The sequence below is a fragment of the Oncorhynchus tshawytscha genome, linkage group LG13 (assembly GCF_018296145.1).
Source record: "Oncorhynchus tshawytscha isolate Ot180627B linkage group LG13, Otsh_v2.0, whole genome shotgun sequence".
Taxonomy (NCBI): Eukaryota; Metazoa; Chordata; class Actinopteri; order Salmoniformes; family Salmonidae; genus Oncorhynchus; species Oncorhynchus tshawytscha.
The window spans coordinates 24,498,419-24,526,026 of record NC_056441.1 but is presented as its reverse complement, the minus strand read 5'-3'; the positions used below and the strand labels follow the sequence as shown (position 1 = coordinate 24,526,026).

General features: G+C 45.6%; 1 protein-coding gene across 1 annotated transcript in view; it reads right to left on the bottom strand.

Moving 5' to 3' along the window:
* LOC112264534 (thrombospondin type-1 domain-containing protein 7A-like) overlaps positions 1-27,608 on the bottom strand; it is a 163,943-nt gene that overhangs the window by 57,346 nt on the left and 78,989 nt on the right. Inside the window, exons 3-6 of the mRNA XM_042295454.1 lie at positions 24,121-24,369; positions 18,364-18,542; positions 4,559-4,714; positions 382-585 (exon numbers count right to left, since the gene is read on the bottom strand). Coding sequence (XP_042151388.1) covers positions 382-585; positions 4,559-4,714; positions 18,364-18,542; positions 24,121-24,369 — 788 coding nt within the window. The remainder of the gene's footprint in view (positions 1-381; positions 586-4,558; positions 4,715-18,363; positions 18,543-24,120; positions 24,370-27,608) is intronic.

Genomic DNA, 27,608 nt, shown 5'->3' with positions numbered 1-27,608 from the left:
CAATGGAGAGAGAAATAAATATCCACAGAACAAGATCATTACAGAAACAGCAATTACCCTGTTGGGCTGCGGTCCAAGGCCAACACACACACACACACACACACACACACACACACACACACACACACACACACACACACACACACACACACACACACACACACACACACACACAGGGAATCAGCTGCGGCTGAGCACCTGCAGGCACAGTTCAAGGCAATAAAGCTAATAAAACAATATGAGTCTCTGAGCTCCGATTTACCCAAAACATATTGTAACACAACTCAACACACCATGAAAATCAACATGGTAATTAACATACAGTATAATAAAGACTCCCTCCCTCCCTCCCTCCCTCCCTCCCTCCCTCCCTCCCCTTACCATCACTGTTGACACACTGCACTTGTGGTATCTGGGTGCCCGGTCCGCACTCTCTCTCGTTGTCTGGGATACACTCCTCCAGCTTCACAAGCAACCAATCATAGCAACTGGGTTCGTCACATGGTATGGCCTCCACCAGGTGAGGGCAGCTTCCTGTTCCTCCTGTCGGCTCATTGATGACTCTCCTCTTCCTCAGTTTGAACCCTGGTAGGAAAAGACAGGAATATAGGTACACTGGTGCTGCCATGGAACCATACATAGCTGTAGAATTCTACTATTCTACCATTTGCTTCTACCATCACCAAACTCCCCCTCTGTAGTAGCGCTTTTCGGGGCCTCCCTCATCACCAACCTCCCTCTTTGTGGTAGCACTATTCAGGGTCTCCCTCATCACCAACCTCCCCCTCTTTGTGGTAGCACTATTCAGGGCCTCCCTCATCACCAACCTCCCCCTTTGTAGTAGCACTGTTCAGGGCCTCCCTCATCTCTATCCTCCCCTGATGTGGTAGCACTTTTCAGTGCCTCCCTCATCACCAACCTCCCCCTTTGTGGTATCACTTTTCAGGGCATCCCTCATCACCAACCTCCCCCTCTGTGGTAGCACTTTTAAGGGCCTCCCTCATCACCAACCTCCCCCTCTAAGGTAGCACTTTTAAGGGCCTCCCTCATCACCAACCTCCCCCTCCAAGGTAGCACTTTTCAGGTTAGCTAAACTTGTTTTTCATGGAGTCACAACTTAATGTCTAACTTCGGTACATGAACTGCCCTCTGCTCTGATACAGTCATATTGTGTCTTGGCTTTGATGATAACCGTAATATAGCGTTTATTTATTTAACACGACAAGACCATTAAACCCCAGAAAATGACAGACATTAGAGAAACAGCTTCCCATAATGACTATTATTATTCTCTCCTCATTAAGCCAGGCTTTTACCCAAAGTGACTCATGTACTAATGTATGCAGCAATCCATTAATACATTCATCGTTTTTGCTGTTCCAAATCCGAGAGCTTTCCCTTGTCTCTGATCAAGGACATGGAAGTGGTGATGGCTGGGACCCGGGAGGTGTGTGTGTGTGTGTGTGTGTGTGTGTGTGTGTGTGTGTGTGTGTGTGTGTGTGTGTGTGTGTGTGTGTGTGTGTGTGTGTGTGTGTGGTGTGTGTGCGTGGTGTGTGTGCGTGCCTGCACCTACATGTGTGTGTGTTTGTATTATGTTAACCCCTGCCTGCCCAGCCTGAGGTCAGCCTGCCCCCAGCCTCAGGGCCTAATCTCCACTGCTGCTCCAACCTGATAAGAAAAGAGCATGGGGGAGCCAGCAGGACGATGGCTGACTCTCTCTTTCTTCGGATTATTTCTGATTCTTTCCTATTCCTTCCTGAACCCTCTACTTAATTAGGAGGGTCGGCTGGAGGATGGAGGTGTGTTGTCAAGTGTCAGGGCTGAGGTGGAGAGTTTAACAGGGACAGGTGGGGGAAAGTGGGAAAAGAAGGTGGAGAGTTTAGGAAAGGTGAAGGGTGGTGGGGGTGGGGGTGTTAGAGAGGGGGGAATGGCTAGGATAGGGATCCAGCCAGGTTTTTTATCTCATCTCTTCAGTGGGTCATATGATTGAGTGTAGTCTGGCCCATGAGTGGGAAAGTCAACGGAAAAGCTCTGGAGCAACGAACCGCCCTTGCTGTCTCTGCCTGGCCGGTTCCTCTCTCCACTGGGATTCTCTGCCTCTAACCCTATTACAGGGGCTGAGTCACTGGCTTACTGGTTCTCTTTCATGCCTTCATGCCTAGGAGGGGTGCGTCACTTGAGTGGGTTGAGTCACTGATGTGATTTTCCTGTCTGGGTTGGCGCCCCCCCTTGGGTTGTGCCGTGGCGGAGACCTTTGGGGGCTATACTTGGCCTTGTCTCAGGATGGTAAGTTGGTGGTTGAAGATATTCCTCTAGTGGTGTGGGGGCTGTGCTTTGGCAAAGTAGGTGGGGTTATATCCTTCCTGTTTGGCCCTGTCCGGGGGTATCATTATTTGACCATGCTGGTAATTTATGAACATTTGAACATCTTGGCCATGTTCTGTTATAATTTCCACCCGGCACAGCCAGAAGAGGACTGGCCACCCCTCATAGCCTGGGTGTACTCTAGGTTTCTTCCAAGGTTTTGGCCTTTCTAGGGAGTTTTTCCTAGAGGCTGGGCTGGGTTTCTGTACAGCACTTTGAGATATCAGCTGATGTAAGAAGGGCTATATAAATACATTTGATTTGATGTGATCTAATATCACTACTGTCAGTCGAACCACAGTAAAGGACAGCAAGGTGAACAGATTGACTGAGGCCTTTCACTTTGTCAGAGCCTGAGGGCTCTTTGCACAGACAAATATACTGATGGAAAAAGTGTAGGCTATAATTACAGTATTGGGTCACAGCATCTCAAAGGCCATGGCTGAGACAAACGTATCTAAGAAACCAGCCACTTTTTTGAAAACACTTCTCCCATTAACTGTGCAGTATGTTACTAAAATCCATCAAATACTGGTAGATAGATACAATCACAGTATGTGTGCAGACAGTCCATTTGGACAGCCAACAGAAAGAGTGACACACGTTGATTGAATGAATCCTGGGAGATCAGGGCATGTTGATGCTGCATGGAGTTCGTTGTCCCAGGGATAAAAAAAGTGCCTGAAAATTGCCTGAGTCTGCTTCTCTCGACTAATGAGATCCAGGGTGTACAAACACACGCAAGTGTGCACGGACACAGACACACGCTCCAGTCAAGTTTGTGTGTGTACTGTATGACATGAGACACGAGACGAGCATCTAGTGAAACGAGAGCGAGAGAGAGACGTGCGGTAAGAGTGAATCCATCATTAAGACACATGGGAGACAATTTCTAGGCGTCCCTTCCATTTGAGATGCTTCATTAGGATAGAGTCAATATGCATTAGTCACCATGGTGGAGGTGATGGAGGGACTGGGGCTCAGAGACTGCTGCTGCTGTTCTGTTCCTGTACCAGAGATAATTAAGGTCTGAGCCAGCCAGCCAGCCAGCCAGCATGTGTGTGTGTGTGTGTGTGTGTGTGCGTGTGTGTGTGTGTGTATGCGTGTGTGTGTGTGTGTGTGTGTGTGTGTGTGTGTGTGTGTGTGTGTATGCGTGTGTGTGTGTGTGTGTGTGTGTGTGTGTGTGTGTGTGTGTGTGTGTGTGTGTGTGTGTGTGTGTGTGTGTGTGTGTGTGTGTGTGTGTGTGTGTGTGTGTGTGTTGTGTTTGTGAGTCAGCCAGCATTTCAGCCCCTACTGATGGAATAGCACCAACTGTCACCCCCTTCCCGCTGTCTAACAAAAAGGGAGTAGAGACACCTGCACCCTCCTTATAGCATCCCCTCTCCACATCTCTGTCTTTCTCTGTCTTCTCTTTACCTCCTGTCAATATCAACATATTGCTTATAGTGTATACAGTACATAGGTGCTCTATATAGAAGCTGTGAGGTTTCAAACTTTTTTTAAACATATTTTTCTAATACAACTGCAACAGACCTTTTTGAAAAATGCAACAATGATTGCTTTCTCGCCTACAGTGTTTTTTTAATCTACATTCCACCGTTTTGAACAACGCTATATCTACAATTTATGTCGTGTTCCAGCGGCTTGCCAAGAGGATTGCCAAGAGGATAAAGAAAATCAATATTGAGACTCAATACATTTTATAACTCAACATTTATCTGAATGCAACACAAATAAAGATGGATTCTAGAGTAGTGTTGCATACACATACCAGACTGAACATAACTTAAGCTCTCCAATCATGTTATCAGTTTATTGTTACTGGTGAAGTGACTGATGGATGGATACAGACTGAGGACAAAATTACAAGTAAGACCTGCTATTGACAGTGTAACCAATGCCTGTTTCATTTTTAAGATGGCTACCTATGTGATCGACCGGGTTCGAATCTGAGTCTAGATGAAAAAGATGCTCAACACCAGGGATATATCATCTTGGGTGCTGTATCACAGTCAGGAGTAATCAAAATAAAAATGTGTTCATATTCATCATTACTAAAGGTATAGCTATTGCTATTACTATGTTGCACCCAGTGTGTGGTGTTCCAATGCAATCATTTCAAGATGGCCGTCTATGTGACCGAATGGGTATCAAAGCCTAGACATAACTGTCATTAGAGCTGTGCTCCACCCACCTTTCTTGGCAGCTGTGTCCAGGCAGTTCTCGAAGGTGCAGGGTCCCCAGGCACTCCAGGAGGACAGGTCACACTCCACGGGACAGGGGATGTGGCACAGCTGGGTGGTGTTGGGGGGCGGGCTGAGGCACAGGTCATCATCAACGGGCCTGGAGGCTTAAAACACAGATAGATACACAGAGACGTGTCAGAACAGAGCAGGAGCTGTGGCATTACTGGGTCATGTTGGGAGCAAGCCCAGGCATAGGTCACTGTTTATGAAAGTATGAACCCCCTCCCCCCCTGATGTTAGAAAATCTAGGTAGTACAGTGATATGCCTTTAAAGACTATCCACATACATTTAATATACTTTACAGGCTGAGTTCTATATTTTATTACTGTCACTGTGGATCAAACTATTTTACTTTTATCCTGGCTCTCTCCATCTGGGTCGTGGGATAAAACTTCAGGCTAATGGATGAAAATGAATCCTGAATCGTTCCACCAGTCAGGAATAAAACTCATACCAACTAAAACCCCACAGGGCAGTTTATAGTAATGAATATTCCAAGCCTCACGCTATCTCAAATGCATGAAAACATTTGGCGAACAGTATGGCCTTTCATTTGTTCATCATCCTGCTAAATCCAGTCTAGTTTGAAACAACAAAGACTTTTTTTCTCTCTCTATCCCCAAAAGCCAGATCAGGTTCAGGGCTGGCCCAGTGCTGCTCAATGTATGACACACACACACACACGGTGGATAAAGCAATGAGCTGTAGGTGACCCTCTACAAGGTCGCTGCTCTGATGAATCATTCCCAACGCTCCATCACCATGCTGTGACTGAAGCCTGAGTCTGACTCATTCACATGCAAATTGCGTCCACTTGGCCAAAGGTGTGTCTATTTAATATTGTCTGTTAAAATGGGTGTGTGTGTGTGCGTACGTGTGTGCCTGTCACAGTGATTTTAATTTCTTTTCAATCTCCGCAGTTTACAAATCTATTTTAGTAATGATGAAATCCCTCTGGCAATGCTGGCTGAATAGATACAATTAAGGGGAGTAGGCAACATATACGTAAGCTTTAAAGTGTATTGAATGGATGCTTACCTACGCCACTGTAGAAGGCTTACCTACGCCACTGTAGAAGGCTTACCTACGCCACTGTAGAAGGATTACCTACGCCACTGTAGAAGGCTTACCTACGCCACTGTAGAAGGCTTACCTACGCCACTGTAGAAGGCTTACCTACGCCACTGTAGAAGGCTTACCTACACCACTTTAGAAGGCTTACCTACACCACTTTAGAAGGCTTACCTACGCCACTTTAGAAGGCTTACCTACACCACTGTAGAAGGCTTACCTACACCACTGTAGAAGGCTTACCTACACCACTTTAGAAGGCTTACCTACACCACTTTAGAAGGCTTACCTACACCACTTTAGGCTTACCTACGCCACTGTAGAAGGCTTACCTACACCACTTTAGAAGGCTTACCTACACCACTTTAGAAGGCTTACCTACACCACTTTAGAAGGCTTACCCAAGCCACTTTAGAAGGCTTACCTACACCACTGTAGAAGGCTTACCTACACCACTTTAGAAGACTTACCTACGCCACTGTAGAAGGCTTACCTACACCACTTTAGAAGGCTTACCTACACCACTTTAGAAGGCTTACCTACACCACTTTAGAAGGCTTACCTACACCACTTTAGAAGGCTTACCTACACCACTTTAGAAGGCTTACCTACACCACTTTAGAAGGCTTACCTAAGCCACTTTAGAAGGCTTACCTACACCACTTTAGAAGGCTTACCTAAGCCACTTTAGAAGGCTTACCTACACCACTTTAGAAGGCTTACCTACGCCACTTTAGAAGGCTTACCTACGCCACTTTAGAAGGCTTACCTACGCCACTTTAGAAGGCTTACCTATGCCACTTTAGAAGGCTTACCTATGCCACTTTAGAAGGCTTACCTACGCCACTTTAGAAGGCTTACCTACGCCACTTTAGAAGGCTTACCTACGCCACTTTAGAAGGCTTACCTACGCCACTTTAGAAGGCTTACCTATGCCACTTTAGAAGGCTTACCTACGCCACTTTAGAAGGCTTACCCATGCCACTTTAGATGCCTTACCTACGCCACTTTAGAAGGCTTACCTACGCCACTTTAGAAGGATTACCTACGCCACTTTAGAAGGCTTACCTACGCCACTTTAGAAGGCTTACCTACACCACTTTAGAAGGCTTACCTACACCACTTTAGAAGGCTTACCTAAGCCACTTTAGAAGGCTTACCTACACCACTTTAGAAGGCTTACCTAAGCCACTTTAGAAGGCTTACCTACACCACTTTAGAAGGCTTACCTACGCCACTTTAGAAGGCTTACCTACGCCACTTTAGAAGGCTTACCTACGCCACTTTAGAAGGCTTACCTACGCCACTTTAGAAGGCTTACCTATGCCACTTTAGAAGGCTTACCTACGCCACTTTAGAAGGCTTACCTACGCCACTTTAGAAGGCTTACCTACGCCACTTTAGAAGGCTTACCTACGCCACTTTAGAAGGCTTACCTATGCCACTTTAGAAGGCTTACCTACGCCACTTTAGAAGGCTTACCCATGCCACTTTAGATGCCTTACCTACGCCACTTTAGAAGGCTTACCTACGCCACTTTAGAAAGACTTACCTAAGCCACTGTAGAAGGCTTACCTACGCCACTTTAGAAGGCTTACCTACTCCACTTTAGAAGGCTTACCTACGCCACTTTAGAAAGACTTACCTAAGCCACTGTAGAAGGCTTACCTACGCCACTTTAGAAGGCTTACCTACTCCACTTTAGAAGGCTTACCTACGCCACTTTAGAAGGCTTACCTACACCACTTTAGAAGCCTTACCTACACCACTTTAGAAGGCTTACCTACACCACTTTAGAAGCCTTACCTACACCACTTTAGAAGGCTTACCTACTCCACTTTAGAAGCCTTACCTACACCACTTTAGAAGGCTTACCTACTCCACTTTAGAAGCCTTACCTACACCACTTTAGAAGGCTTACCTACACCACTTTAGAAGCCTTACCTACACCACTTTAGAAGGCTTACCTACTCCACTTTAGAAGGCTTACCTACGCCACTTTAGAAGGCTTACCTACTCCACTTTAGAAGGCTTACCTACACCACTTTAGAAGGCTTACCTACACCACTTTAGAAGCCTTACCTACACCACTTTAGAAGGCTTACCTCCGCCACTTTAGAAGGCTTACCTACGCCACTTTAGAAAGACTTACCTATGACACTGTAGAAGGCTTACCTACACCACTTTAGAAGGCTTACCTACACCACTTTAGAAGCCTTACCTACACCACTTTAGAAGGCTTACCTACACCACTTTAGAAGCCTTACCTACACCACTTTAGAAGGCTTACCTACTCCACTTTAGAAGGCTTACCTACGCCACTTTAGAAGGCTTACCTACTCCACTTTAGAAGGCTTACCTACACCACTTTAGAAGGCTTACCTACACCACTTTAGAAGCCTTACCTACACCACTTTAGAAGGCTTACCTACACCACTTTAGAAGGCTTACCTACACCACTTTAGAAGGCTTACCTACACCACTTTAGAAGGCTTACCTAAGCCACTTTAGAAGGCTTACCTACACCACTTTAGAAGGCTTACCTCCGCCACTTTAGAAGGCTTACCTACGCCACTTTAGAAGGCTTACCTACGCCACTGTAGAAGGCTTACCTACGCCACTTTAGAAAGACTTACCTATGACACTGTAGAAGGCTTACCTACACCACTTTAGAAGGCTTACCTACGCCACTTTAGAAGGCTTACCTACGCCACTGTAGAAGGCTTACCTACGCCACTTTAGAAGACTTACCTACGCCACTTTAGAAGGCTTACCTACACCACTTTAGAAGACTTACCTACGCCACTTTAGAAGGCTTACCTACGCCACTTTAGAAGACTTACCTACGCCACTTTAGAAGGCTTACCTACGCCACTTTAGAAGACTTACCTACGCCACTGTAGAAGGCTTACCTACGCCACTTTAGAATACTTACCTACGCCACTTTAGAAGGCTTACCTACGCCACTTTAGAAGGCTTACCTACACCACTTTAGAAGACTTACCTACGCCACTTTAGAAGGCTTACCTACGCCACTTTAGAAGACTTACCTACGCCACTGTAGAAGGCTTACCTACGCCACTTTAGAATACTTACCTACGCCACTTTAGAAGGCTTAGCTACACCACTTTAGAAGGCTTACCTACACCAGTTTAGAAGGCTTACCTACACCACTTTAGAAGGCTTACCTACGCCACTTTAGAAGACTTGCCTACGCCACTATAGAAGACTTACCTACGCCACTGTAAAAGACTTACCTACGCCACTTTAGAAGACTTGCCTACGCCACTATAGAAGACTTACCTACGCCACTGTAAAAGACTTACCTCTGCCAATGGCGTAATAATAATAATTTGTGAGTGCTTATATTTGTCCTATTTCAGACATGTACAAATGATGTTGCGTGACAAGTAAACATGTTGCATCATTATTGTTTCCAGTCAGTATTGTTAACACCAGCCACACAGACGCACATGTAACCATAATAGCAAAGGCCGATTAATGAACTTCTCTGTGCTGGGTGACCTTGGTTGAGGTGCCACATGGGTCTCTCGCTCTCTCTCCTGCCAGATGGTCACGTCTAGACTCTACCCTGCCTCACACAGACACACACACACACACACACACACACACACACACACACACACACACACACACACACACACACACACACACACACACACACACACACACACACACACACACACACAGGGGTTCCTGGGACCAAAATAGGACCTCCAAGCCCAGACAGACACCTGCGGCTCACCCCTCTCCTCCTTTCTCTGTCACCCCTTGTCATCAGCATCAGTAACTGTACTTCCGGATAACATCACACAACCAGCCGTTCTACTGCTAGCTACAGAATGTCTCTATGGGTCCTCTAATAAAGATCCATATTGATTTGAGCCAAACAGAACAGAGCTGGTTAGAACTGATGACCATCAAAGCCAATAACTACAGTAACATCAGATTCAGTGCCTCCCTGCACCCTCCCTTCCTCTTGCTCTCCATTCCTCCCCCTCTCTTTCTGTCTCCAGTAACTGGTAGTAGACAGATATTGAGACAGCTGCTTTTCCCTGTTGTCCATATCTGACCCCCCACCCCATGGAATAGTTTAATAAACCTGAGTTCTGATTAGTCAAACATAAGCTGTGATATTATTGCATTGGCAGAAATATTAGTGTGTGTGTGTGTTTGTGTATTCGTGTGCATGTGTGAGTGTGTGAGTGTGCATGTGTGAGTGTGTGAGTGTGTGAGTGTGTGAGTGTGTGAGTGTGTGAGTGTGCATGTGTGAGTGTGTGAGTGTGTGAGTGTGCATGCGTGGGTTTTGATTTTTAAAAATGCTTCTTTTGCACACTTCATTTAAGCAACATTTTGGCAATCACAACATAGGTTTGTTGAAGCCAGCTGTAATCCCCAGAATGATTGAAACAGTGAGTTTGGTGTCCAAAGAAATCTTATTTCCTATGTAAATGGGACTGAGAATGCAAACACATACAGGAAAGTGACAAGCCTAAATTAATAATCACACACGCACAAAACTATCCAGCCTCAGTCACTTCGCATAGGGAATAAGACAATCGTTGAAAGCAAAAAAACAAGATTACATCAGCTTAAATCAGACTGAAGTTTTAGCTCTCCATCCAGACGTCAGTTTCCGCAAGGAAACCCGCAATTACTGCCAGTGAGATGGAGATTTGTGAATAATGCTTTATAGATTCAGCAGTAAATTGCACGAGATGAGAGAAAATCTGTGTAGATCCCTAAAATAACCCAGAACTGTGTATTTGATTTAAGTGTGTAATGTTTGGTTTTGAAGACAGGGGAGATGATTGAGAAGGCGACCAGGAGACTGGATAATGAGGAAGTGAATACCAGAAGTGAACAGGGTAGTTGTAATTGTGCCATAGAGCAGACAGGAAAGGTTGAAAGAAAGTATTTGTAACGGCAGGTGGGCTTTCTGTGCTTTCCTACCTCCAACTCTCCCTATCTTTCTGTCCTTCTCCCACTCCCTCTCTGCAACTGTCACCATCACTTGTGTCACCTAGCAAACCCTGTCACTTCCAAATATAGGACGCTCACATGATTTGAAAAATTGCTAAAGTTGCGGTTAAAAATGTTTCTTTAGATGTCTGAATACACGACAGCAAAGTGCCTCCTCTGTCTGGCAGTCTGAGACCAGCTGAAATCATTTGAATAATATCTTTGAGCGGTGGCCAGTTGAGCCCTCTGACCAGGTGGACTGTCTGGGAGTCGGTGTGGCAGCCCTGGATAAACATGGACTCGCTACCAGCTTCCTTCACTTCCATAAACGCTAACTAACTAGTGCTACCGACTATACCCACACTCATATTTCATCTCTCTCTCCCTTCTCTCTCCTCGCTCCTTGCATTGCTCTCCTCCCTGCCTCGTTTCCTTCCTCTCCCTCCCTCCCTTGATCTTTCCCTTCCCACACACTCATATTTACATATTCAGCCCGGCTCCAGAAGATATATGGAGTAAAGACACCCTCATATCTCGTTCCACTTCACACATGGGTGCTAGAGCGTGTGTGTGTGTATGTGTGTGTGTGTGCAGAGACGGAAAAGATTAGATGATTTTGGGTGTGAGCACAAGTCGAGTAAGAACTCAGTGCTCAAACCTCCCCAGCTAAATTTCGCTGACAGTTTCGCTGTAGATCGCTATGGAGATCTACAGCAAGTTGACAAACTGTGACAAAACAATCAAACCATGTATTTCCACCTTGTGTAACATTTTTACAAAGTTTATTGGTGACATTCAATGTTTAGCAGATTTTATAGTGGGTGCAGCGAAATGCTTGTGGTACTAGATCCTAACAGTGCAGTAAATGTCAAGAAAGTACACAAATAAGCAAAAAACTACAAATGGAAAAATGTCATAATGAATCCAAGTAAAAACCCAAATAACATTATCAGTAATCCTAATGCAATCTATGTGTATGTACACCAAAAGCATATAATAGGAATGATATGTACAGTGTGTGTAGATATATTACAGTAAACTATGTCAAGAATCCAGTATATCAATACGTGGTGTGTATAAACAGCGTAACAAAAAATGCAAAGTACAGTAGTAGACAAATTAGAATGAGCTACGTGAAGAATAGAGTATATGAATACACGTAGGAAAAAGTATAAATCAAATCAAATCAAATCAAATCAAATTTTATTTGTCACATACACATGGTTAGCAGATGTTAATGCGAGTGTAGCGAAATGCTTGTGCTTCTAGTTCCGACAATGCAGTAATAACGAGCAAGTAATCTAACTAACAATTCCAAAAAAAACTACTGTCATACACAGTGTAAGGGGATAAAGAATATGTACATAAGGATATATGAATGAGTGATGGTACAGAGCAGCATAGGCAAGATACAGTAGATGATATCGAGTACAGTATATACATATGAGATAAGTATGTAAACCAAGTGGCATAGTTAAAGTGGCTAGTGATACATGTATTACATAAGGATGCAGTCGATGATATAGAGTACAGTATCAACGTATGCATATGAGATGAACAATGTAGGGTAAGTAACATTATATAAGGTAGCATTGTTTAAAGTGGCTAGTGATATATTTACATCATTTCCCATCAATTCCCATGATTAAAGTGGCTGGAGTAGAGTCAGTGTCATTGACAGTGTGTTGGCAGTAGCCACTCAATGTTAGTGGTGGCTGTTTAACAGTCTGATGGCCTTGAGATAGAAGCTGTTTTTCAGTCTCTCGGTCCCAGCTTTGATGCACCTGTACTGACCTCGCCTTCTGGATGGCAGCGGGGTGAACAGGCAGTGGCTCGGGTGGTTGATGTCCTTGATGATCTTTATGGCCTTCCTGTAGCATCGGGTGGTGTAGGTGTCCTGGAGGGCAGGTAGTTTGCCCCCGGTGATGCGTTGTGCAGACCTCACTACCCTCTGGAGAGCCTTACGGTTGAGGGCGGTGCAGTTGCCATACCAGGCGGTGATACAGCCCGCCAGGATGCTCTCGATTGTGCATCTGTAGAAGTTTGTGAGTGCTTTTGGTGACAAGCCGAATTTCTTCAGCCTCCTGAGGTTGAAGAGGCGCTGCTGCGCCTTCCTCACGATGCTGTCTGTGTGAGTGGACCAATTCAGTTTGTCTGTGATGTGTATGCCGAGGAACTTAAAACTTGCTACCCTCTCCACTACTGTTCCATCGATGTGGATGGGGGTGTTCCCTCTGCTGTTTCCTGAAGTCCACAATCATCTCCTTAGTTTTGTTGACGTTGAGTGTGAGGTTATTTTCCTGACACCACACTCCGAGGGCCCTCACCTCCTCCCTGTAGGCTGTCTCGTCGTTGTTGGTGATCAAGCCTACCACTGTTGTGTCGTCCGCAAACTTGATGATTGAGTTGGAGGCGTGCATGGCCACGCAGTCGTGGGTGAACAGGGAGTACAGGAGAGGGCTCAGAACGCACCCTTGTGGGGCCCCAGTGTTGAGGATCAGCGGGGAGGAGATGTTGTTGCCTACCCTCACCACCTGGGGGCGGCCCGTCAGGAAGTCCAGTACCCAGTTGCACAGGGCGGGGTCGAGACCCAGGGTCTCGAGCTTGATGACGAGCTTGGAGGGTACTATGGTGTTGAATGCCGAGCTGTAGTCGATGAACAGCATTCTCACATAGGTATTCCTCTTGTCCAGATGGGTTAGGGCAGTGTGCAGTGTGGTTGAGATTGCATCGTCTGTGGACCTATTTGGGCGGTAAGCAAATTGGAGTGGGTCAAGGGTGTCAGGTAGGGTGGAGGTGATATGGTCCTTGACTAGTCTCTCAAAGCACTTCATGATGACGGATGTGAGTGCTACGGGGCGGTAGTCGTTTAGCTCAGTTACCTTAGCTTTCTTGGGAACAGGAACAATGGTGGCCCTCTTGAAGCATGTGGGAACAGCAGACTGGTATAGGGATTGATTGAATATGTCCGTAAACACACCGGCCAGCTGGTCTGCGCATGCTCTGAGGGCGCGGCTGGGGATGCCGTCTGGGCCTGCAGCCTTGCGAGGGTTAACACGTTTAAATGTCTTACTCACTTCGGCTGCAGTGAAGGAGAGACCGCATGTTTCCGTTGCAGGCCGTGTCAGTGGCACTGTATTGTCCTCAAAGCGGGCAAAAAAGTTATTTAGTCTGCCTGGGAGCAAGACATCCTGGTCCGTGACTGGGCTGGGTTTCTTCCTGTAGTCCGTGATTGACTGTAGACCCTGCCACATACCTCTTGTGTCTGAGCCGTTGAATTGAGATTCTACTTTGTCTCTGTACTGGCGCTTAGCTTGTTTGATAGCCTTGCGGAGGGAATAGCTGCACTGTTTGTATTCAGTCATGTTACCAGACACCTTGCCCTGATTAAAAGCAGTGGTTTGTGCCTTCAGTTTCACACGAATGCTGCCATCAATCCACGGTTTCTGGTTAGGGAATGTTTTAATCGTTGCTATGGGAACGACATCTTCAACGCACGTTCTAATGAACTCGCACACCGTATCAGCGTATTCGTCAATGTTGTTGTCTGACGCAATACGAAACATCTCCCAGTCCACGTGATGGAAGCAGTCTTGGAGTGTGGAGTCAGCTTGGTCGGACCAGCGTTGGACAGACCTCAGCGTGGGAGCTTCTTGTTTTAGTTTCTGTCTGTAGGCAGGGATCAACAAAATGGAGTCGTGGTCAGCTTTTCCGAAAGGGGGCGGGGCAGGGCCTTATATGCGTCGCGGAAGTTAGAGTAACAATGATCCAGGGTCTTTCCACCCCTGGTTGCGCAATCGATATGCTGATAAAATTTAGGGAGTCTTGTTTTCAGATTAGCCTTGTTAAAATCCCCAGCTACAATGAATGCAGCCTCCGGATAAATCGTTTCCAGTTTGCAGAGAGTTAAATAAAGTTTGTTCAGAGCCATCGATGTGTCTGCTTGGGGGGGATATATACGGCTGTGATTATAATCGAAGAGAATTCTCTTGGTAGATAATGCGGTCTACATTTGATTGTGAGGAATTCTAAATCAGGTGAACAGAAGGATTTGAGTTCCTGTATGTTTCTTTCATCACACCATGTCACGTTGGCCATAAGACATACGCCCCCGCCCCTCTTCTTACCAGAAAGATGTTTGTTTCTGTCGGCGCGATGCGTGGAGAAACCCGCTGGCTGCACCGCTTCGGATTGCGTCTCTCCAGTTAGCCATGTTTCCGTGAAGCAAAGAACGTTACAGTCTCTGATGTCCCTCTGGAATGCTACCCTTGCTACCCTTATAAAAGAAACAGGAAGCGTCCAGTGTTTAATGACTATATATACTGAGTGTATAAAACATTCCTAATATTGAGTTGCACCCCCTTTTGCCCTCAGAACAGCCTCAATCCATCAGCGCATGGACTCTACAAGGTGTTGAAAGCGTTCCACAGGGATGCTGGTCTATGTTGACTCCAATGCTTCCCACAGATGTGTCAAGTTGGCTGGATGTCCTTTGAGTGGTGGACCATTCTTGATACACATTGGAAACTGTTGAGCGTGAAAAACCCAGCAGTGTTGCAGTTCTTGACATACTCAAACCAGTGCGCCTGGCACCTACTACAATACCCCGTTCAAAGACACTCAAACCAGTGCGCCTGGTACCTACTACAATACCCCGTTCAAAGACACTCAAACCAGTGCGCCTGGCACCTACTACAATACCCCGTTCAAAGACACTCAAACCAGTGCGCCTGGCACCAACTACCATACCCCGTTCAAAGACACTCAAACCAGTGCGCCTGGCACCTACTACCATACCCCGTTCAAAGACTCTCAAACCAGTGCGCCTGGTACCTACTACAATACCCCATTCAAAGACACTCAAACCAGTGCGCCTGGCACCTACTACAATACCCCGTTCAAAGACACTCAAACCAGTGCGCCTGGCACCTACTACCATACCCCGTTCAAAGACACTCAAACCAGTGCGCCTGGCACCTACTACCATACCCCGTTCAAAGACACTCAAACCAGTGCGCCTGGCACCTACTACAATACTCCGTTCAAAGACACTCAAACCAGTGCGCCTGGCACATACTACCATACCCCGTTCAAAGACACTCAAACCAGTGCGCCTGGCACCTACTACAATACTCCGTTCAAAGACACTCAAACCAGTGCGCCTGGTAACTACTACCATACCCCGTTCAAAGACACTCAAACCAGTGCGCCTGGCACCTACTACAATACCCCGTTCAAAGACACTCAAACCAGTGCGCCTGGCACCTACTACAATATCCCGTTCAAAGACACCCAAACCAGTGCGCCTGGCACCTACTACCATACCCCGTTCAAAGACACTCAAACCAGTGCGCCTGGCACATACTACCATACCCCGTTCAAAGACACTCAAACCAGTGCGCCTGGCACCTACTACCATACCCCATTCAAAGACACTCAAACCAGTGCGCCTGGCACCTACTACCATACCCCGTTCAAAGACACTCAAACCAGTGCGCCTGGCACATACCACCATACCCCGTTCAAAGACACTCAAACCAGTGCGCCTGGCACATACTACCATACCCCGTTCAAAGACACTCAAACCAGTGCGCCTGGCACATACTACCATACCCCGTTCAAAGACACTCAAACCAGTGCGCCTGGCACCTACTACAATACCCCGTTCAAAGACACTCAAACCAGTGCGCCTGGCACCTACTACAATATCCCGTTCAAAGACACCCAAACCAGTGCGCCTGGCACCTACTACAATACCCCGTTCAAAGACACTCAAACCAGTGCGCCTGGCACCTACTACCATACCCCGTTCAAAGACACTCAAACCAGTGCGCCTGGCACTTACTACAATACCCCGTTCAAAGACACTCAAACCAGTGCGCCTGGCACCTACTACCATACCCCGTTCAAAGACACTCAAACCAGTGCGCCTGGCACTTACTACAATACCCCGTTCAAAGACACTCAAACCAGTGCGCCTGGCACTTACTACAATACCCCGTTCAAAGACACTCAAACCAGTGCGCCTGGCACCTACTACCATACCCCGTTCAAAGACACTCAAACCAGTGCGCCTGGCACTTACTACAATACCCCGTTCAAAGACACTCAAACCAGTGCGCCTGGCACCTACTACCATACCCCGTTCAAAGACACTCAAACCAGTGCGCCTGGCACCTACTACCATACCCCATTCAAAGACACTCAAACCAGTGCGCCTGGCACCTACTACCATGCCCCGTTCAAAGACACTCAAACCAGTGCGCCTGGCACCTACTACCATACCCCGTTCAAAGACACTTAACTCTTTCCCTTGCCCATTCACCCTCTGAATGGCATACATACACAATCCATCCTTCTTTAACCTGTCTCCTCCCCTTCATCTACACTGATTCAAGTGGATTTAACAAGTGACATCAATAAGGGATAATAGCTTTCACCTGGATTTACCTGGTCAGTCTATGACATGGAAAAATGTTTTGTACAGTTGATGGAGGATGGTGCAGTTGCCGTACCAGGCATTGATGCAGCCTAACAGAATGCTCTCAATGGTGCATCTGTAGAAATTTGTGAAGATCTTAGGGGCCAAGACATATTTCTTCAGCCGCCTGAGGCGCTGTTGTGACCTCTTCACCACGGTGTCGGTGTGATGGAACCATTTCAGATCATCAGTGATGTGCACGTCGAGGAACTTGAAGCTTTTGACGCTCCCCACTGCGGCCCCGTTGATGTGGATGGGGGCGTGCTCTCTCTGCTGTCTCCTGTAGTCCACGATCAGCTCTTTGGTTTTGTTTACATGGAGGGAGAGGTTATTTTGCAGGCACCACTCCATCAGGGATCTCACCTCCTCCCTGTAGGCTGTCTCATCGTTATTGGTAATCAGGCCTACCACTGTTGTGTCATCAGCAAACTTGATGATTCAGTTGGAGTCGTGCGTGGCCACGCAGTCATGGGAAAAAGGTTTATAAATTACCGCCTGGTGTGTGTGTGTGGGTGCGTGTGTGTGTAACTTTACCAAGGGAGTGGGGACAATTTTAATACATTATCTGGGAACACAGACACCGCATTATCAGGGGATGGAGCGAGTTAATACTGCTGCTGACTTTGTGGATATGCTGTCCTGTCACGTTGACATTTGTTAGCAGAATTCTGTCTGTGTACCAAATGGCACCATATTCCCTATATAGTGCACTACTTTTGACTGTAACACTATAGGTCTTGGTCAAAAGTAGTGCACTAAATAGGGAATAGGGTGCCATTTGGGATTGCTAGCACTTGTGTAAGGAACTGTTCTCACACAGGGAACAATTTCTTTTGAGAATTTTTTTCACAGGGTATGCACTATTTTTCTACCGTCTCCAAAGACCTCCAAATGTGGGAACACATTCCTCAACTCCATCCCTATGCTCTGCACCGTTAGTGCATGCATTTTGACTGCCCAGGGTATCCCATTTAATTTCTTGCTATTGCGTAACGGCACGTTAGCACAGTTCATATTCTCATTTCACATTCTTAGCAAAAGTGCTCAGTCTCCAGTGCACAAAGTGGAAGAGATGTGTACAATGGGACAAGGCAGCAGTATGAGAGGGAACTAAAGATACACAGTGGGTATGGGCTTTTTATAGACACACGATGAGTTATCAAAATGATAAGATTACACATTGGGGATAAAGGACAGTTGCATGCTGGTCAGGTTACCTTCTTTGCTCTTGAGAGCGCTGGAAGCGGGGTCGACGCTGGTTGCCTGGACACAGTACACCTCACGGTTCTGGACTCCGCCTCCACACAGCCCCGTTAGGTTACCACGACGACGGTCCTGTTGGCTTAGCAACATGTCCACCCTGCACTCAGTCCATTCTGTTGTCTTCCAGTTGTACCTGCAGGGGAGAACGAAGGGAGATTGATTTTTTTTACATAACATAGATTGAAAATAATATGTACATGAATTAAATCATCAATTATGACAAAATTAAGTCATAGTGTGCCACCCAAAATGCCACCCTATTCCCTAGTGCACTACTTTCCTATGTGGCTCTGGCCAAAAGCAGTGCAAATACAGGAATTGGGGTGCCATTTCTGATGCAGCCATTCCCATTCTGTTCCTTATAAGGAAGATGATGGACAGAGGTCAGTGAGTATGAGTGGCGAGCAGAGCAATAAATTGTACACTGCATCAGTATTAACCATGTTTTATACCTGTTGTGAATGAAGCAGATTGATTGAGAAGATGCACAACCAAAGCCTGAAAGTCCTACAAGGTCACAGCTGGTTAAGCATCATTTAGATTGATAGCATCTTTAACTGACTGTTTCAAATGTATTATGTAAATAAGCTCTGGACAACAGAGCAGCTAATGCAAAATGGTACAAATAATAATAATGGCACAAATAAATAGTTGAAATGGTTTGAATGGCGTTGAAGAAGGGTGTGGTTTGTAAATGTAGCCTAAGTTTATCAAAGTACAGTGGTAGATACAGTGGGGCAAAAAAGTATTTAGTCAGCCACCAATTGTGCAAGTTCTCCCACTGAAAAAGATAAGAGAGGCCTGTAATTTTCATCATAGGTACACTTCAACAATAACAGACAAAATGAGAAGAAAAAAATCCAGAAAATCACATTGTAGGATTTTTAATGAATTTATTTGCAAATTATGGTGGAAAATAAGTATTTGGTCACCTACAAACAAGCAAGATTTCTGGCTCTCACAGACCTGTAACTTCTTCTTTAAGAGGCTCCTCTGTCCTCCACTCGTTACCTGTATTAATTTGTTATCAGTATAAAAGACACGTGTCCACAACCTCAAACAGTCACACTCCAAACACCACTATGGCCAAGACCAAAGAGCTGTCAAAGGACACCAGAAACAAAATTGTAGACCTGCACCAGGCTGGGAAGACTGAATCTGCAATAGGTAAGCAGCTTGGTTTGAAGAAATCAACTGTGGGAGCAATTATTTGGAAATGGAAGACATACAAGACCACTGATAATCTCCCTCGATCTGGGGCTCCACGCAAGATCTCACCCGTGGGGTCAAAATGATCACAAGAACGGTGAGCAAAAATCCCTGAACCAGGTGTACAAAACATTAAGAACACCTTCATAATATTGAGTTGCACCCCCTTTTGCTTTCAGAACAGCCTCAGTCCGTCGGGGCATGGACTCCACAACCCAGCAGAACTGAACAATTGAGGAGCAGGAAAATGTTTTTCTGGAACATGACAGTCTATGGCCTGCACAGTCCCGTGATCTCAACCCACTACACAGAACGGGCTGTTAGCAGCATGAATGTACCACTGTACAATCTGTAACAACTGTGTGATGCCTTCTCGTCAGCATGGACCAACATCACTGTAGACTGTTTTGACATCTTGTAGAATTCCCCGAAGAACTCAGGCTGTTCTGGAGGGAGGGGGGGGTCTGACACGGTACTACGGTAGATGGGTGAACCTGTTAAATTGGCCGGTGAGATTATATTCACAGTGTAACCAACAATGCAGTTTATTTAAAAAAGATGAATAAGAAATAAAAGTAACAAGTAATTAAAGAGAAGCAGTAAAATAGCAATAGCGAGACTATACACAGGGGGGTACCGGTACAGAGTCTATGTGAGTGGGCACCGGTTAGTTGAGGTAATATGTACATGTAGGTAGAGTTATTAAAGTGACTATGCATAGATGATAACAACAGAGAGTAGCAGCGGTGTAAAAGAGGAGGAGTGGGCAATGCAAATAGTCTGGGTAGCCATTTGTTTTGATGTTCAGGAGTCATGTCTTTGGGGTAGAAGCTGTTTAGAAGCCTATTGGACCTAGACTTGGCACTCCGATACCACCTGCCGTGCGGTAGCAGAGAGAACAGTCTATGACTAGGGTGGCTGGAGTCTTTGACAATTCTTAGGGCCTTCCTCTGACACCACCTGGTATAGAGGTCCTGGATGGCAGGAAGCTTGGCCCCAGTGATGTACTGGGCCGTTTGCACTCACCCTCTGTAGAGCCTTGAGGTCGGAGGCCGAGCAGTTGTCAAACCAGGCAGGGATGCTACCTGTCAGGATGCTCTCGATGGTGCAGCTGTAGAACCTTTTGAGGATCTGTTGATCAGTCTCCTGAGGGGGAATAGGTTTTGTCATGCCCTCTTCACGACTGACTTGGTCTGCTTGGACCAAGTCAGTTAGTTTGTTGGTGATGTGGACACCAAGGAACTTGAAGCTCTCAACCTGCTCCACTACAGCCCCATTGATGAGAATGGGGGTGTGCTCGGTCCTCTTTTTCCTCTAGTCCATAATCATATCCTTTGTCTTGATCACTTTGAAGGAGAGGAGGGAGAGGTTGTTGTCCTGGCACCAGGTCTCTGACCTCCTCCCTATTGGCTGTCTCATCGTTGTCGGTGATCAGGCCTACCACTGTTGTGTCATCGGCAGACTTAATGATGGTGTTGGAGTCGTGCCTGGCCGTGCAGACATGAGTGAACAGGGAGTACAGGAGGGGACTGTGTTGAGGATCAGCGTGGCAGATGTGTTGTTACCTACCCTTACCACCTGGGGCTGCCTGTCAGGAAGTCCAGGATCCAGTTGCAGAGGGAGGTGTTTAGTCCCAGGGTCCTTAGCTTAGTGATGAGCTATGAAAGCACTGTGGTGTTGAATGCTGAGCTGTAGTCAATGAACAGCATTGTCACATAGGTGTTCCATTTGTCCAGGTGGGAAAGGGCAGTGTGGAGTGCAATAGAGATTGAATCATCTGTGGATCTGTTAGGGCAGTATGCAAATTGGAGTGGGTCTAGGGTTTCTGGGATAATGGTATAATGTGAGCCATGACCAGCCTTTCAAAGCTCTTCATGGCTAGAGACGTGAGTGCTACGGGACGGGTTGTCATTTAGGCAGGTTACCTTAGTATTCTTGGGCACAGGGACTATGTTGGTCTGCTTAAAACATGTCGGTGATACAGACTCGGACAGGGAGTGTTTGAAAATGTCAGTGAAGACAGTTGGTCAGCGCATGCTCGCAGTACACGTCCTGGTAATCCGTCTGGCCCTGCGGCCTTGTGAATGTTGACCTGTTTAAATGTCTTACTCACATTGGCTGCAGAGAGTGTGATCACACAGTCTACCAGAACAGCTGGTGCTCTCATGAATGTAAAAAGCAATCCATTAAGACAGATTTGCACCCAAATCTCTAGGATCTGCTTCAAAAGAACTTGAAGGGTTCCTTAAAATTCTTTGGTGAGAATGTTACGTATTGTTTTTCAATTAAAATCATCCCCAGGGTCCCAAAATGTCCGCCTTGCCTCGGTCTCCGTGGCAATAACGGAATTGATTTGAGGTCACCACCAATGAAAGGGCTCTATATTCATGAGCCGAGTGTCTCTTACTAGTCCCTGGCCATTGCCATGGTGTGGTTGTGGGACAACGAGGCACCTAGGAGTTGCGGTCCATGGATTGACAGAGATGGGGACACTCTAAAGGAGGAATCCATCAATAAGACTGAATGAACAGGGCCTCCTGCCAGAAGGTTCACACGTCTTCATCTCTCTCTCATCCTGGTCTTCTTCAAATGGTGGAAATGTAGCATTGGTCCGTCGACATTGATTTATTCCTTTCATCGTCATCAGGGGCAAAAAAAGGCAAAACATTTTCACATAACCTAAACAAAATACCCCATGGAAGTGGCCCAGGGATCAAGCTCACAAGATGTAAATACATTGGTTATGTTCTGATCCGCATATTAACCTTACTGTACACACTTTTACAAAAAATATGGACTGACTGATGTCCTCATGTAAACTCACTGTAACAATTTAGTTTTCAACCCAATGTAATAATTATTGTCATGAAGAACGAGCTTACTAGCGACTGAAGGCCAAAACACTCAAGCAGACTAGAGGCGTAAAAAGCCGATTGAGGAAATTTCATTCTCCCCACACCAGGGGAGTATAGTTCCACATGGCGTTGTACAGGTTCAGGTGGAGGAAGTAATTTAAGGGGACACACATGCATGCCATCACAGCACATGACTGCAAAGCGGGTGTGAAAGTGATGGTGTGTCAACATGCCCATCTGTGTGTGTGTGTGTGTGTGTGTGTGTGTGTGTGTGTGTGTGTGTGTGTGTGTGTGTGTGTGTGTGTGTGTGTGTGTGTGTGTGAGTGTGTGTGTGTGTGAGTGTGCGTCCGTGCGTGCGTACATGCGTGCGTGTGTGCGCGTGTGCTTGCATGCGTGCGTGTGTGTGCGTGTGTGTCCGTGCGCGTGTGTGTGTGCGTGCGTGCGTCCGTGCATGCGTGCGTGTGTGGGCGCGTGCGTCCGTGCGTGTGTGTGTGTGCGTGCGTATGTGCGTGCATGCGTGTGTGTGCGTGCGTGCGTGGCATGGGGATCAGATTAGACGTAGCGCCGACCGACTGTCTCTTTCCTAGACACACTCCATTCATCATTTCTTCCATCACTGGCAAAGAGCCAAATGCTTGTTCTGTTTGTTTCCTCTCCATCTCTCCTCACATGTCCCTCTCTTGTATGGCACCGTCGCTCCCAAACACTGAGCCAAACCCATCTCTTACCTCCTCCCCCCCATCTCTCCCACCTCTGTGTCGCTCCTATTTCTCCCTACATGCCCACCTCACCATCATGCCCACCTCAACATCACCTAACACACCACGCAATCGTCTCCCCATCTCTCCATCTCTTTCCACATTCCCCTCACACTGTCACCCCCACCCTCTCCCCTCTCATTAGCACTAACATCATCACCCCACACAATGAGCCTACCCCCCCTCCCTTCTCCCCCTTCTGGCTGTAGCTTGTACACACTCAGGTCTGTGGTTTGTTCCCACTCAGGCTGTGAATAATACGCCAGCAGATACCAAACAAGCCACAGCCCAATAGTAGTGGGGTTGTTATTGTGGCTCCTCCCCCTAGTGTTAAATCCCCAGTGCTCTTAGTACCACTACTGCTGTTATGTTGGATGGTTTAGCTACAGTCGTCACAGCAACCAGCCAACGTTCCCAGCCACATGACCTTAATCACTTAACACAGACTCAAACCATTTAGTGTATGGACATACACATTTAGTGTTAGAGACACACCAGCCCTGTCTGGATAAGTATCCCATGCATTATCTGCAAGTGTTTATTGTTTTTAGACAGCAAAGCTATTTAGGGGCACAGACAGGCAGCTTACCCATAGTGCACTTTAGAGAGAGAGTAACTGTAGCTGTCAGCCAGCCTGCAGAGTAGAAGTGCAGTTCAATTGATCATCTTCAATCCTTGATTGGCTGACATTTTGAGGTGTTCCAATGGTTTTCAGAGTACCAATGTGAGTTGGCATCATTTTTGGATTGGACAATTTAGTTATCTCATAAGGAAACTCATTGTACAGCATACAAATAACACAATTCCTATACTGTTCATAAACATAGACATCCATATAAGAGATTGAAATCACACATTTTTTTCCCATGTTGGGTGATAGAGTACTTACACGATGCAGGGGGGTACCCCTTCTCCCTGAGGGGTACATGGTTCCTTCTCCTCCAGTTCGGGGCACTCCGCCCCTCCTCCCACGGGGAGCAGGTGTACCCGGCGTGTGCGTGTGTGTTCGCCCGTGGGCCCGTTGAGCTCATAGCAGTCCTTGGAGCAGGGCGACCAATCGGTCCAGTCGCTCACCTCACAGTCCTTGGTCAGGACGCAGGCCTGGTAGGTCACTGGTAGGGACTCCTGAGAACACAGGCTGGAGGGAAGAGGCAAGAGGTTAATTAATTACAAAGGAATCAGTGAAGGTGTTTGGTCAAAGGAATGAGGCAAGGTGTTCAAATAAGGCCAAACATGTTTACAAAATCCAATACTGGAGCACGACAGTCAGCTTCAATTTACTTGAAATCACTCTGAATTTGCAATGTGCCTTTTCTACAAACCTACATCTGCATTTACATTTGAGTCATTCAGCAGATACTCTCACCCAAAGCAACAGGAATCTGAGACAGGACCCAAATATACGAGTATACTGTAGATGTACGCAGTTTTACAGACAGATACAAATCTTAATGCTGATTACTCTTTGTTCTAATTTATTTTCCACCAGGAATTTTTCCAGGGGCATTTTTTTCATTTGTTTTTCACTAAATGTTAATTTCCTTTTCAATTGAGATATGTGTTAAAAAATATTCCTTTCATAAGTTTTAATTAAAAGAGTAACCAATCGTTCATTTTAAAACAACTCGTAATAAATTGGGGTTAAACTCCCCGGAAGTTTCTCAAACGAAATTTGACTGCAAATACTGTCCTCTATATCATATTAACGGCATACCAGGCATTATGATGCAGTACTTTATAAGTCACATTTCAGATACAGTATGTGCATGACATTAATAAATAATGACCAATGTTAGATGAAGTGAGATGGAATATATTTCAAGATATATGCACATATCTCAAATGCACATTAAGGGTGTGTGGTTATGTGTGAGTACATGTGTATATTTGTGCATGTGTGCATGTACAGTTGAAGTTGGAAGTTTACATACACCTTAGCCAAGTACATTTAAACTCAGTTTTTCACAATTCCTGACATTTAATCCGAGTAGAAATTCTTTGTCTTAGGTCAGTTAGGATCACCACTTCATTTTAAGAATGTGAAATGTCAGAATAATAGTAGAGAGAATGATTTCTTTCAGCTTTGATTTCTTTCATCACATTCCCAGTGGGTCAGAAGTTTACATACACTCAAGTAGTATTTGGTAGCATTGCCTTTAAATTGCTTAACTTGGGTCAAACGTTTCGGGTAGCCTTCCATAAGCTTCCCACAATAAGTTGGGTGAATTTGAGCCCATTCCTCCTGACAGAGCTGGTGTAACTGAGTCAGGTTTGTAGGCCTCATTGCTCGCACACACTTTTTCAGTTTTGCCCACAAATTTTCTATGGGATTGACATCAGGGCTTTGTGATGGCCACTCCAATACCTTGACTTTGTTGTCCTTGAACCATTTTGCCACAACTTTGGAAGTATGCTTGGGGTCATTGTCCATTTGGAAGACTCATTTGCTTTAACTTCCTGACTGATGTCATGAGATGTTGCTTCAATATATCCACATAATTTTTTGTGAAGTGCACCAGTCCCTCCTGCAGAAAAGCACCCCCACAACATGATGCTGCTAACCCCGTGCTTCACAGTTGGGATGGTGTTCTTCGGCTTGCAAGCATCCCCCTTTTTCCTCCAAACATAATGATGGTCATTATGGCCAAACAGTTCTATTTTTGTTTCATCAGACCAGATGACCTTTCTCTAAAAGTACGATCTTTGTCCCCATGTGCAGTTGCAAACTGTAGTCTGGCTTTTTTTGGCGGTTTTGGAGCAGTGGCTTCTTCCTTGCTGAGCGGCCATTCAGGTTATGTTGATATAGGACTTGTTTTACTGTGGCAGGTACACCTACTCATTCAAGGGTTTTTCATAATTTTTACTATTTTATACATTGTAGAATAATAGTGAAGACATGAAAACTATGAAATAACACATATAGAATCATGTAGAAGTTGCTTCAAGTGCAGTCGCAAAACCCATCAAACGCTATGATGAAACTGGCTCTCATGAGGACCGCCACAGGAAAGGAAAACCCAGAGTTACCTCTGCTGCAGAGAATAAGTTAACTTCTTGGAAATAGGGGGCGCTCTTTTAATTTATGGATTACAAAACGTGCCCGTTTTAAGCGCAATATTTTGTCACGAAAAGATGCTCCACTATGCATATAATTGGCAGCTTTGGAAAGAAAACACTCTAAGATTTCCAAAACTGCAAAGATATTATCTGTGAGTGCCACAGAACTCATGCTAGAGGCGAAACCAAGATGGAACTTCAACCAGGAAATGGGCAGAATTTTTGAAGCTCTGTTTCCCATTGTCTCCTTATATGGCTGTGAATGCGCCGGGAATGAGCCTGCCCTTTCTATCGTTTCTCCAAGGTGTCTGCAGCATTGTGATGTATTTGTAGGCATATCATTGGAAGATTGGCCATAAGAGACTACATTTACCAGGGGTCCGCCTGGTGTCCTTTGTCTAAATTGGTGCGTAATCTACAAGCTGCACGCAGTCATCCAGTGATTGAGAGGAGAGAGGAGGCTTTCAACGAACGATATATCATGAAGAGATATGTGAAAAACACCTTGAGGATTGATTCTAAACAACGTTTACCATGTTTCAGTCGATATTATGGAGTTAATTTGAAAAAAGTTTGGCGTTTTGAAGACTGAATTTTCGTTTTTTTTTGGTAGCCAAACGTGACGCAACAAACGGAGCAATTTCTCCTAAACAAATAATCTTTCAGGAAAAACTGAGCATTTGCTATCTAACTGAGAGTCTCCTCATTGAAAACATCTGAAGTTCTTCAAAGGTAAATGATTTTATTTGAATGATTTTCTGGTTTTTGTGAAAATGTTGCCTGCTGATGCTGACGCTAAATGCTACGCTAGCTGCGCTAGCTGTTACACAAATGCTTGTTTTGCTATGGTTGAGAAGCATATTTTGAAAATCTAAGATGACAGTGTTGTTAACAAAAGGCTAAGCTTGAGAGCTAGCATATTAATTTCATTTCATTTGCGATTTTCATGAATAGTTAACGTTGTGTTATGCTAATGAGCTGCGGGGATAATTACACTCCTGGATACAGGTTTTTTTCGTAGCTAAACGTGACGCACCAAACGGAGCATTTCTCCTAAACAAATAATCTTTCAGGAAAAACTGAGCATTTGCTATCTAACTGAGAGTCTCCTCATTGAAAACATCTGAAGTTCTTCAAAGGTAAATGATTTTATTTGAATGATTTTCTGGTTTTTGTGAAAATGTTGCCTGCTGATGCTAATGCTAAATGCTACGCTAGCTGCGCTAGCTGTTACACAAATGCTTGTTTTGCTATGGTTGAGAAGCATATTTTGAAAATCTGAGATGACAGTGTTGTTAACAAAAGGCTAAGCTTGAGAGC